General features: G+C 51.6%; 1 protein-coding gene across 1 annotated transcript in view; it reads right to left on the reverse strand.

Annotated features, from left to right (window-relative positions):
- Positions 1-1,285: 1,285 nt before the first annotated feature.
- Positions 1,286-13,633, reverse strand: part of RAI2 (retinoic acid induced 2) — a 57,735-nt gene continuing 45,387 nt past the window's right edge. The window contains exon 2 of the mRNA XM_080795127.1: positions 1,286-3,261. Coding sequence (XP_080651253.1) covers positions 1,648-3,237 — 1,590 coding nt within the window. The 5' untranslated portion in view covers positions 3,238-3,261 and the 3' untranslated portion in view covers positions 1,286-1,647. The remainder of the gene's footprint in view (positions 3,262-13,633) is intronic.

The following is a 13,633-nucleotide window of genomic DNA, read 5'->3' on the forward strand; positions in this document are numbered from 1 at the left end:
GGCGCACTTGGGAAAGTCAAGTTTAACAGCACGGGAAAAGAGCAGGAAAAACAAAATCCATTCTGGGGGTACAGCCCAGGACCCGCTGAAACGGTAACCCTATCCACGGCGAGCCTGGTAATAAAAGAACAGTCTCGCAACTGCTTTTCCTCCTGTTCGTGTTCGCAGTAACAGCTGGATACATGCTAATTGCAAAGACGTGCAAGAAAGAGCTCTAAGTTTAAAAGCAGGCGTGCCGTAAGCCGTCTCTCGCCAGCACGGCTTCAGACCCAAGTGTGATGTGGCACCTAGCAGGTCTATTTCCAGCGTACACTCGTGGTTCCTGATTTGAGTGGGATGCTCTGTGCTGTCACAGAAGAGCAGCGTGCTGGTCCCTTCTTCCAGCGCCTCGCTTCCGCGCAACGAGAGATAGCTCAGACAGGGGTGTCTGGCCTCGTCACCACTGCCATTTGGGCCAGGGATCACCTGCTGTGGTCAGGGGAGGGGGCCGGGGGGGTTCCCGTGCCTGTGGGATGTTTAGCCACGTCCCAGGTCTCTACCCACCAGAAGCCGGTAGCATCCCACCCCCGCCAGCTGTGACAACCAAAAGTGTCTCCGGGCATTGCTGGATGTTCCTCGGGGAGGCACCATCACCCCAGTTGAAAACCACTGGGCTATACACTAACGAGGGGCGACTCTCTCTTCCCTTCCCGACCCCACTCCCGAGTGTCTCTGCCCTAGGCCAGGAACATTTCTGGGCCATCTCCTGATCCACCAGCAAAGGACTTACCTCTCGTTCTGGGTGGTCTTCAGTAATACCTTCGACTTGCAAGACTTTCAGTCATTCAGAACAATGCTCTTACTGCCTTTGAAAAGAAGGTCCTTTCCAGCTAAATTCTGGGAGGGGGTGGGGAGGAAGCAGGCAAATTTTCCTTTCAGACACATTTGTCTGTTTTAGTCTACAGAAGGCTCAGACACAGAATTCTCCACACCCAGGGCCCGCGTGAACTTGAAGGGACCCCGGGTGCTCGAAACTCACGTCCCCACCCCTTCTCTGTGCCACATTTTTGCAAACGAAGAAACCAAGGTTCTGAGGGGGAAGTGACTTGCTCCAGGTCATACATAGTGCCCACTTAGGGGGGCACAGGCCAATATAATTCTTCTCTGCCTGACACGCCCAAAGAGCTCAGGTCTCAAAGCACAGAGAACTTGTGCTTTATGAGCAACGTGCTTCATGAGCCAAACCACACCAGTTAAGGAATGCAAATTTTTAAAAAATGATAGAATGCTGCAACCAATTAGTGCAAACAAACATTTATTGTGAAATAGTCATCCTACCCTTTATCAGGTATTACATCATCAAAGCACTTTGTGGCAATGAAAATAGCTTTTTTTAACCCCTCTGATTCACCCAATATTCCATTAAAGCTGCAAAAAATGTGCAATCTGCTTGAAAAATAGGTTGCTCTTATTTACTCATTTGTGAAAAGTCAAAAATTAAAAAAGAAAACGATACTAGCTTACAGGGCCTCTAGAGTCAATTTGCTTTCCCGCTTCCCAACTACTCCCCAAAATAATTAACAAAGATAATTTGTTTTAAAGGCCTTTTTATAAAACCAATGCACCTTTCCCCATATTATAATCATAAAAATTTTAAAAAGCCATTATTTACTTTCTTGGAAAAAAGGTGGCCAGCCGTTGTTTTTTGATGGGGAGCATGTGTATTTCCTGGGAGTTCACTTTCTTTAACTTTATGCTCCGGTTTTTGACGGGTTTCCGGAGGGGCTCGGTGCTTCCCATGGGCTCTTCCCCTTGGCTGTTGATGTCATAGCCCTGAAGCACCGAGTCTTCTCTTTTGAAGGAGAAGTTCTTGGTGGACACGCCCGAGAGGCCTTTGATCTTGCCGCAGAAGATGGCAGGAACCGCGTCTTCCACGGAGACGATCACCTTGGCCGCCTGGGACTCGCTCACCATCTCAATGTGATTTTCAGCCTTGACCTCGCTGCCAGCTTGGCTGGGCTGGCTGGGCAGCTGGGTGGGGTGGCTGCCGCCCACGTGGCTATCCATCAGAGCCGAGGCCCCCGGGGCCGTGGCAGGGGCAAAGGACACTTCCACGCCACCGGGAAGTTTCTCCATCGCGGCGTGACCCGGGCTGCCCACGGACCCGCTGCTGTCATACAGTGTCTCAGCGGGAGGCTCGGCTTTCCGGTGGGCTGCCAGCGACAGGTCTAGGGCCGCGTCTTCCTGGCAGACGGGGGGACTGACTTCGCCGGGCTTAAGCCAGGGCACAGACTTCATGGAGAGGTCCAGGGCCTCGTTGTCGCTCCCCATCTTGATGACCGTGCGGCGGCTGAGCTGGAAGTACTCGCTCGGCTGCAGGATATCGAAGGGCTTCCGCTCCTCCTTCTCCAGAGGGGGCTGGGCGCCTTTGAAGGGGTGCACGCCAAAGGACGGCGGTGGCTTGGGGCAAGCGGAGCTGAGCTTGGATTCGGGACTCTGAGGCACCGGGATGGGGATGGGGATGGGCACCGGCACGGGCAAGGGGACGATCACTGGGTAGGGCACCAAGAGGGTGGCTGGAGGGACCAGCGGGGACAGCGGGGAGTTGAAGGCCTGGGGGGGCATAGGGGCGTATCCAGGAGGAGGCTGGCAGGGTGGGGGGCCGAGCGCGCCCTGAGAAGGGAACAGATTCTGGAGCACGGCTTCGAACGGCAAGGTGGGCTCCTGCGGCTGGTTGGGGATGCGCAGGTCCAGGAGCTGGGGCTGCGCCTCAGGGTCCTCGGCTCCCTGGAACAGGTTGTTGTGGATGGCACTGGAGGAGCACGGGGCCTCCTGCGGCAGGACCAGAGGGGAGTTGAGGTGCTGGAAGACGTGCTGCTCCAGCACCACGGGCAGCTGCACGGGGCCCTGCGTGGTCATGACATAGGCGGCATTGCCATTAGGCTGGAGCTCGGGCGCGGAGCTTCCCTCCACCTGCATGTGAATGGGCATCACCACTGGGCTCTCCCCGAGGCACAGGGGCTGCAGCACCGTGGCTGCCACCTTCAGAGCCATGCCGCTCTGGGACTCGGCCGGGGGGTTCAGGATGGACGGGGCCGGCACAGTCACCAGGGCCTTCTTTACCAGGTCAGTGGAGTTGATGTTCCAGGCCTCGGTGGTGATGAGCTGGGCCATGCCATTCTCCAGTCTGTTACTGGCCAAGGCGGGAGTGGACTCAGTCATGTCCACGGAGAGGTTCTGGGACCGCAGATCGTCCATCACTCGGCTCTGATGCCACCGGGCCTGCAACACAGAATGCGCCACGTGAGTCTTCCGTCGGAGACTATTTAGAACGGCCTGAAGTGCTCCCTGTCCGCATCTCTGAAAAGTTTCCGCATCTCCGTGAACCGAGGAGCACACCCATCTCTCTATGTACACATGCACGTTATAGATATTAACCGCTACAGACAAACACGCCCACGGGATCAGCTGTGCATGCAGAAGCCCAATTTAACAGACGATTAAGCTATAAACACAGACGATGTAAGGACTAAACAGCCAAGAGAGGTTAAACAGAGTGTTTTTAAGCCTAATACTCAGCTTATAGGGTTAGCTTTCGCCAGGCACCAAGTTCCATTCCACACTACTGTACTGGGCGGTTAGGGTATGCGGACATTTGACCTGTTTGGATTCAAACCGGCGGCAAAGACTGACTTGACTTCGAGAACAAAATAAAATCCTGTCACATTAGAACGTTCTTTTTTTTTTTTTTTTTAAATTAACATATAACGTGTTCTTGGTTTCAGAAGTATAGGTCTGTGATTCATTGGTCTTACAGAATACCCAGTGCTCCCTACGTCACAAGCCATCCTTAACGTCCATCATTAGAATATTCGAAGAAAACGGAAAAGGGCCATCCCAGTTATGGAAAACAGTGTAAGAACTCTTTGTAACAATAATTCTCCCCAAGTTGGCTTGGTGAGAAGAGCAGCGGCCCATCTCCAAAGGGTCCTCACAGCGGCCTCACGGACTGTCTCTCACAAACACCATCCCTTTTCTTCCTCATCACAGGAAAATCCTCTCCACAGAGCTGGGCCGACATGGGAAAATTGCATGAATGCTCATTGGGCCCAGGGTTGCTTTCCTTAATCGGCTCATCTGTGCGACCTGTGACCTCTACTAACTTCCACTGTCATGAGGGGATGTTACTGATTGTAGGGCTGGAGACATAGAAGACTTGTTGGAAACAAACATCCTCGAAGGTGAGCTACTCTTTCCTGATCTCTTCGGCACCTCTGGCCACTTCCTGAGAGGCCGAAGGAACCCAGTGCGGGTGCTTCCTGGAGGAAGCAGGGCTGCCACTACAAGATGGCTCTCCATAGAAACGCGTCCATATTTAGCCTCGTTGCCATGGAGAAGGCAGGCACCATGTCTAACTCAGGGATCTGCACAGCCCTGGAGTCTGGTTGGGCTTGATCATAATTCAATAATCCTCAGGCTCACTAGGCAGGCACTGGGGAACTCTGATTCTTGGCCTCACCTGTTGGAGCCGTCTAGACTTTAGTCCCAGAGTCACCTCATGTCCTCTCCTCACCCCCAAATTACCAGCACATCTGCCCCAACAAGGAGGAGAGGCAGCCCAGCAGGCCGAGGCAGTGGGAATAAACACATGAGGTCCCGCTTACGGGAAGGCAGCTCTAACCAACAAAAAAAGGTGTGATATTTCCAGATAATCAAAATGCATCAAATGCATAGAACAAGCAGTTTCTCTGAAGCAGGAGGACAGGAGGGCGAGGGGTGGTACAGGGTTACACTGTGGGGCCTCTGGGGGGGGGGGGGCTCCAGAGCCCGACACCCTAGAACCAGGGTGTCCTCCGAAAACCAGGAGGTGACCCGGCGTGCAGGCCAATAATTCCTTTAGGGCAGAATAGGGAGGCAGCCCACCCCAGGGAAGCTGAGAGGGCTTGCTCTAACCGAAGGGCCTGGTTTTTCCCGAGGGGAATCCTCCCTGATTTAGCTCACCAAACATCGTACCCCCAAGACACCATCGGTTCCCTCCTTCCTGAAGGCACGCGTACCTTCACGCACTCATTCGCTTAATGAATTGGAGTCGCCTTGACGGCCATCAGAAGCCACTGCGGTGGCTGGCCATGGTCTTCTCTTACTGTTGCTGTCTGGGCATTTGCTATGGCGATGAGCCAGGCCTCTGCCAAGAATGCTGAGCACTTTCCGTGCATTACTTCACTTAATCCTCAGAACAACCCTGTGAGAGGGGTCCTATGATTATGCCCATTTTACTGATGAGAAAATGGATCCCCTAGGAATATTAGATGATAGGATAAGGGACGCTAAGGCTGGGATTAGAGTTCAGGGTTAATCCCAGGCTTCGTCTCCCAGTGGGAACTGTGAGGGCCACGCTCCTTCATGCATTTGGTTTCCTGGCAAGAAGAGTCTTCTACAGCCTTCCCTTCAACACTGAGCGCCTGCGCCTACCCAGCCGTGTAAAAGAGAGCACTGGAGTGTAAGAGGTTGGCATCCTCTATGCCTCAACCTTCCTGAGACAGCTGTCATGGGGGTGGGAGGGCAGCTCAGCACCCATGAGTTACAGGGAGGCCCTTAGATCGGCTGCGGACTCAGGTCTGTGGGAGCAGGGCTGGGGCAAAGAGGAGAGGAGGCTCGGGCCCAATCCCACTTTCACGTCCTCCCACACCATAGCTTTGGACCCGCTGGACGACTTAACCATAGTGGGCCCCGTGAGCACCCCCAGTCCCCTCCCTCTAGCGGCACCGGGCTGCTGAGATGAGGCTTGCCTTTGGCTACACTGGCAAAGGAACAAGTAGCCCGACCTTCCCCATGCCCCCTCCTGTCTTCCAGGAAGTTTTTTCTCTTTTTCTCTGCTCTCCCTCCCCTGTTGTTCATCCCCCTCGCTGGGAGCCCCCAGTGCGACCACAGCGGGGCCGCTGCTACCAGAGCCGGGGCGGGAGGCCCTAGTGATGCTCGGCGAAGACCACCCAGCTCATGAGAGGAGGGTTCAAAGGGCAGGTCTCTGTGCCCCCAGGCCTCAGGATGACTGAGAAGCAAGCTGGCAAGAGAGAAGGCGTCCTCCCTGCTGACGAGCCGGGGAGGCAGGTGTACTCGGGACCTCTTCAAATTGAAAGAAATCACAGAAACCACCAACCAATGCTCAAGTGGACAGGCAGGAGTTCTTCAGAGGTGACAGCGAACACTTTGTTCAGGTTTTTTCCAAAGATCTTTTGCAAATGGGTTTAAATGAGGTCATCCATCTGTCTCTGTCTTGCCTACGCCCATCATGACCCGGGGGTGGGGGGAGGTCTGTAAATGCAGTGTTGCTGGATGGGAAGTGGGCAGCTTGGATGTGGGTCACTCTCAGTCTCGTGGCCGGGGGCCAGCTGCTGGAGCTGGAGGGGTGGGGTCCACCCCAGTACAGGCCACATGCTCCTTAGATGGAGACTCTGGGGAAAAGTCTCAGGGCCCAGGGCAAATGAGGAGGTGAGGAGAGGCTGTCTGGGGCAGTAGTTAGGCTCAGAGAGCTGTGGGGGGTCACAGAATTGTCATCTGGACCCCTCATCTAGCTATCACCAAGATCTAAGTATACCAGAGGCAGGTTCTCCCTAGGATCTGTGTCTCAGCCTGAGCCCTCTTGGGCCTTGGCCCTCACCCAGCCAATTCCTGCTCATTCATCAGACTTTGGGGTGTTCTCTCCCCCACATCACTGAGGTCCAGAGTGCCCCCCACCCCCACCCCATACTGGGATTGCCTAGTCACTCGTTTCTTCAGGAGCGAAGGACCGCCTCGTCTTTCTCTGTCTGGTGAATAGTAGGGGCCCACGAATGAGCAGGACTTCTCTTGCCCAGCCTCTGGTTGCCGGCTCACCATGTACATGATCACGGCGTGTCAAGGCTCACCAGGGTGGTCAAGCTCCTGTCTCCATCCTCTTCCTGACTCTTTGCACAGATGAGGAAACTGTGACCCAGAAAGTCTGACCCAAACTTCCCCAAGACCAGTTATTACAAAAGTCACCATGCTCTTGCTGTGAGAAAAGCAGAGGGCCAGGCCCCAGCGGGACCATAGAGGATAACATGACAGCCAGCCCCCCTCGCCAGCCAGCGGCATGAGGAGGAGTGCACCCCGGGGTCCTGTGTTTCTCTGGCACTCCCAGGAAAAGTAAAGTGAAGTGAAGCTGGCTGTGTGCTTCTTTCCTTCTAAGGAGGTACATTCGGGAGGAAGCCGACCTGGGGCCTAACTCCCGGGCAGTCAGTTAGGGACTTGGCCCACATCTGGCACCCACCAGGTGCTGCCGCAAGCCATGCCTGCCTCTCAGGCCTCCTGCTTCCAGACTGTTGCTCCCGTGTCACTCTGTGGGCCTCCTTACAGACAGACATTTATATGATGAGGATTTGTTTATGGCTTAATTTAAAAAGCAAAAACACCTGAACACTCAGATTATTTAGACTAGTCTCTAGGTCCTAAAGTCCATCTAATTTCCTCATCATGGGCATTTATCACTAAGTCAGTCTCCCTCTCTCTCTCTCTCACACACACACGCACACACACACACACACACACACACACACACACACACATGCACGCACTCCCAGAGAGCCCAATCCCCTCACCCCAATGCTCTCTGCCACATCCCAAATGATGCCATGGGGCCCCCTGAAGAGCCTGCAACTCAAAGTGAAGGAACTTCAAAATGTGGTTGTGAACTCCACATCTAAATTTTGTGAATTTAGAACATTTTCAGCACAGACAACTGCCGAGATGATCACAAGGCTCTGGTCTGCAGAGCTCAGTGCCCCTCAGCAAACACTTTATAGCTGGGTACCTGGGCGTGAGGAGCAGAGGTTATTCAACATAGCAAAGCAACTCAAGCCAGGGACCACTGTGTGAGGTGACTGGAAGGCAAGCCAAGCCTCGGGGGAAGTGACCTTAGTGACCCTGGGCTTGCTGGCCCTACTTCTCAGTATGCCCCCTTTAGCCCCAAGAACAGGCAGATGTGACCTGCTCTCCTCTTCCACTGAAATTAGCCTCATCTAGATTTTTCTATCAAGATCAATTTCTTCCTCTAAAACATTCATTTAAAGAATATATCTTGATAATTCTCTTAAGATGCGTGTTTTCCCACTGCAAAATATTGACAGCTTTGATTTTTATGGAGCCTGTAGGCAGCTATCAATTATTTCAGGTCAAACCTGGATCATCTACGTCCTCCCTGCTCGAAGTGGGGTCCTTGATGCAGCTGCAGCAGCATGTCCCGGGAGCTTGCTAAAAAATGCAGGCTCTTGGGCCCCACCTCGGACCTCCGGAATCAGAATCTGCACCTTGACAGGCTACCCTAGGGGAGGTCTGAGGATCTCATGTTAAAGTCTGACAAGTTCAGGCTTAGCACTGCTTCACAAACTTGGCTGCACATTAGAATCGCTTGGGAGCTTTTAAAAAACTACTGATGTCTGGGTCCCTCCCCTCCTCCCCCAGACTCTGATTTAATTAGTCCGGGGCACAACTGGGGCATTGGGGTTTTAAAAAATTCCCTAGGTGATTCTAACATGCTTTCAGGTTGGGAACTCTTAATCCAGAGGCCAGAAGACGAGGCAGCTGTCGGCCAATCTTCTTAGTGATGGATCTGGCTTTGTGCTTCACGGAAAAAAAACTAAAGCCATCAACCCAAGCTCACTCAACTTCTTCCCAGCTCTCACAGTGTCCCCCAAGTTCCCCTGCCCCTGGGAAAAGGTGGCACGTCTCTCCCTCTTGCAAGGCTGACTTCGCAGAGACCTCTGCTAAATAGCCTGCCCCGCCAAGCATTCTCCATTCTGAGTCTATTTGCTGCTTTCCATCCAGTACTTCCACTACACCCCCAGTGACTGACTTAATTCCGTGTAAAAATCACCCGCCACTTACTAGGAATTATAGGAGCAATGCATAATTTTCGTCTTTAATACAACGTGGATATGGTTTCACCATTCAGGACCTGATATGCACTAAGTATCTAAGAAGTAATTCCAGCTGGGTAAAAAATGGTTTTGCTCTCCCCATAGGGTGTAATAATTGTTAGTTACTTGCCCCAGTGATTCAATTTTCTGAGCTTTAAACACCAGCACAGAGTCGATCTATTGGTGCTGTGAACATAATTACTACGCGAATGTGCTCTCAAATTAGTGAAAATACAGAGAATACACAAAATAGTCGCCCACCTTAGAGCTGACTGCCTTTTATACCCAGAGACCCACACAGCCGTCCAAAAGAAATATGACCACCCAGGTGAGCTTTGGAAATGAGTTCTCCGACAGGAGACTTCATTTATGGAAACAGTGGTGGCCTCAGGGTTCAGGACTGAGTCTCCCCTTCAGTTAGATGGGCAGTGGCTCTGGGCAGCTCTGCAGAGCACAGCCTGTAAATCTCAGCTCTGATGTGCTGCTGCGTAAAAAATGGTTTTGCTCCCCCCACAGGGAAAAACATGGTGGAGGTGGACAAGCAGGGCCCTGAGCATCGTTGACACCAGGGGACTCCGAGGTCTTCCTGGGAGTGAGGTAAGGTCACCATAAAACTCATTTATGTTCATTTTGCCATCTCACCCTTTTTATTCCCATTTTTCTATTTTATAGCATATGTAGTAAATCAATATAGAAAGACATATAATTGTGTGTGTGTGTGTGTGTGTGTGTGTTGGGAAAGTGTGCAGTTTTTTCTGATAGGAGTGCAAGAATGAAAATGTTGCAACTCAGCAGGACAGATGATGACATTCTCAAGGCCCAGCAAAATGTCCGGGTCCCCCTTGCCTGAACAAGTCTTGGGGTCACTGGCCCAGTTCATCTCTCCATTTTGCTACGCAGGAAGCTGAGGTTCAGAGGTGTGGAGGGCACCTACTCCCAGAGCTCTGCTCCTCTAAAAGCACAGCCCTTCACCCACTGCTTTGGTTTCAAAGTCCACTTGAGTCGAAGGGGTCCCTAGTTACCTCTCCAATGCAACCAGCACTGAACACCAAAGTCTGTGGGATGGTCTGATTCAACCATCAAACTGTCAAAGACAGTATGAAGGAGCTAGATTCAAAAAGATGAAGTAAGCTCCTGAGACCGTGATACCTAGTAGTCACGTGATTGAAACGGAAGAGATGAGATTCAAGACACAGAAACTCAAGGGATGCCTAGGTGGCTCAGTCGTTAAACGTCTGCCTTCAGCCCAGATCATGATCCCAGGGTCCTGGGATCAAGCCCCGAATCGGGCTCCCCGCTCAGCGCGGAGCCTGCTTCTCCCTCTCCCTCTGCAGCTCCCCCTGCTTGTGCTTTCTCTCTGCCAAATAAATAAAATCTTAAAAAAAAAAAAAAAGACACACACATGAGATTTTCATGACTGTGGGAAACTCATTTTATGTCCCTGGGACTCCGTTTCCTCTTTTACGACATGGGGTACTGCTCTGCTCTCATCGTGGGGAGGAAGTTAACTCAGGCCTCCCTCGAGTGAGTGGTGCCTGATGGGAAGGGCCAAAGTCAAACTTAGCCTTCTGGGAATTGCTACAGGGCCATGAAACATGGGGAAATGTGAAGGAGAATTGGAAAGAAGGGAAGTGCACGAAGGGTAGGTTTTCTGGGGCCACTCCCAGGACCACTGAGAAGCCTCACTCCCCTGAACTCATGACCCTGACACCATGACCTGAGCCAGAATCAAGAATCGGACACTTATTCTGCACAGCAAAGGAAACAGTCAACAAAACGAAGAGGCAACCCACAGAATGGGAGATATCTGCAAACGACACTACAAAGGGCTGATACCCAAGATCTATAAAGAACTTCTCAAACTCAACACCCAAACAACAAGCAAGTCAAAAAATGAGCAGAAGACATGAACGGACACTTCTCCAAAGAAGACATATGAATGGCTAACAGACACATGAAAAAACATTCACCATCATTAGCCATCAGGGAAATTCAAATCAAAACCACATTGAGATACCACCTTACACCAGTTAGAATGGCCAAAATTCACAAGACAGGAAACAACAAGTGTTGCAGAGGATGTGGAGAAAGGGGAGCCCTCTTACACTGTTGGTGGGAATGCAAGTTGGTGCAGCCACTTTGGAGAACAGTGTGGAGATTCCTTAAGAAATTAAAAATAGAGCTACCCTATGACCCAGCAATTGTACTACTGGGTATTTATTCCCAAAGATACAGATGTAGTGAAAAGAAGGGCCACATGCACCCCAGTGTTCATAGCAGCAATGTCCACAATAGCCAAACTGTGAAAGGAGCCAAGATGCCCTTCATCTGATGAATGGATAAAGAAGATGTGGTCCATATATGCAATGGAATATTACTCAGCCATCAGAAGGGATGAATCCCCAGCTTTTGCATCAACATGGATGGAACTGGAGGAGGTTATGCTGAGTGAAATAAGTCAAGCAGAGAAAGTCAATTATCATATGGTTTCACTTACTTATGGAACATAAGGAATAGCATGGAGGACGTTAGGAGAAGGAAGGGAAAAATGAAGGGAGGAGAAATTGGAGCGGGAGACAAACCATGAGAAACTGTGGACTCCGGGAAACAAACAGGTTTTTGGAAGGGAGGGGGTGGGGGGATGGGTTAGCCTGGTGGTGGGTATTAAGGAGGGCACGGACTGCATGGAGCACTGGGTGTTATACGCAAACAATGACTCACGGAACACGACATCAAAAACTAATCATGTACTGTATGGTGACTAACATAATAATAATAAAAGAAAGAATCGGACGCTTAACCAACTGAGCCACCCAGGCGCCCCCCCCAGGTCATCTTTAAACCAGGCCAGGGAAGAAGCGAAGGCTGAAGGGAAGGGAGAAGCTGTGAAGTTTTGTTTTGTTTTGTTTTTTTGGCTTCAGTCCGAGTACGCTTTGTCTCTCTTGGGACTCAACTGCCCATCATCAGGCAGCGTCTGTGGGTTGAAGACACAGCACTGGCAGACAACCTACTCAGTACCAAGCATCCCTACTCTGTGGTCTCTGCGGGGTATCAGGTTAAGGCTGGGCCTCGCCAGGTAAACGGTTGGTTGAAAATGAGAAATATTAAAGCTGGACGAATCTGAAGATTACAGGGAAAACTTCATGACTAGAGCCAACAGCTCGGAGGCCCAGAGGCGGTTTTCTGTTGATGGCCTTTGCTGGGTTCCACTAGAGCACGGGAGGGACCTGGGAGACTGGCTGGGGAGGGCACCATGGGGTTGCCCGGCCTCCTTTCTTGCCCAGGTGGAGAGTATCAGATGTCTTTGCATTTGTGATCTCACTTCATACTCCCAACTACATCTAGCCTGCTCACAAGGACCGATGGCGGTCCTTGGGCCGCACAGGACTGGGTGAGGGCTAGAATAGGAACTAAGTGCCCCTCCATTCCTGTCTTCATTCTTTCAAAAACTATCTGAGCACCTACTGTGTGCCAGGCAAGTTTTCCTATTCCTCTACCCTGGTACTGTTTCCTCCATAGGCGTGTTGCCTTCTGTTGTGGCTCAATCCCTAAAGGATTAAGCAACCCATGTCCCCTCAGGGTTATCTGCTTCCAGCGGGGCTCCTTCAAGGCCCCTGTTTCCTGCAGAGGTAAAGCAGTAAGTCTCATTGGAAGAACACCAGTCCCAAGACAGCAGCGGGAAGAGATGTTAAGGCAAGGACCTCTCTAAAGTAGAGAAGAAATGCTTAATTTTCCAGAAACTACAAGACAAGAAGCACCCCCTTCAAGTCTTGGTGAACCTCGGCATCCCAGGGAGAGAAACCGTGAAGAACTGCTGTTGGGGGCGGGGGACACTCACCTAGACAGTGGGCGGGGAGAGTCAGGGAGTGTCTGGCCCTGCACGTGGTCAAGGTCACCCACCTTCAGTGGGACACAGAAACCCCAAACACCCTCAGGTGCTGGTGTCCAAGTGGCCACCTTGTGCGGGAGCGCAGGTCTCATCCAAGATCTCAGGCCAGTGTCTGTCATCTTCAAATGCTATGGTATTTGGAGAGATTTTTTTTTGGTTTTGTTTTGTTTTTGCAATAAAGAAACCTCTTCACTATGGAACAAAGAGGGGGGGAACCTGCCTCTGGAAGAGAAAATACTTCTAATTAGATTGAGATACAAAGGTTAAATTTTTGTTCTGGGAAAAGGACTGTTTATAATCCCGTGTCATTAGCCGGACATTTTCCAGAGACTAGCGTGCCAGAAATAGACCTTTTGAGGGGTCACTGGAAGAAAGGGGTGTAGACTTGTGAAGTCAAAGGACTGGAGTTCGGATTTTCCCTTCTCCTAATGCATGTGAGCCCCTCACCTCGTACCGGCAGAGAAGCAGTGTCAGTCTCACCCGGGGCCCTGGGCTCCCCCTCACAAGAGTGGTCGGAAGTACACGCTTTGAACTCAGACAGGCCTGGGTTCAAATTTCAGCTCTGCCTCGCTTTGCCAGCTGTGTGGCCTTGGGCAAGTGAGTTCGAGGCCTCGATCTCCCTCTCTGCACAATGGGGTTTCCAGAGCTGCAGTGGTCGTCACGACTGAAAGAAACAGTCCGTGTAAAGAACTTGGCACCGTGCCAGGCACGTGGAAAGTCCTGCATGAAACATGGTCGTTATCACCGCCACCGCCACCATCATCATCGTCGGGATCGCTGTCTCCATCTTCATCATCATTCTCATCGTCAAAGCTGTCATCATCGTCGTCAT

This window comes from Martes martes (genome assembly GCF_963455335.1).
Source record: "Martes martes genome assembly, chromosome: X".
In the NCBI taxonomy this organism is placed as follows: Eukaryota; Metazoa; Chordata; class Mammalia; order Carnivora; family Mustelidae; genus Martes; species Martes martes.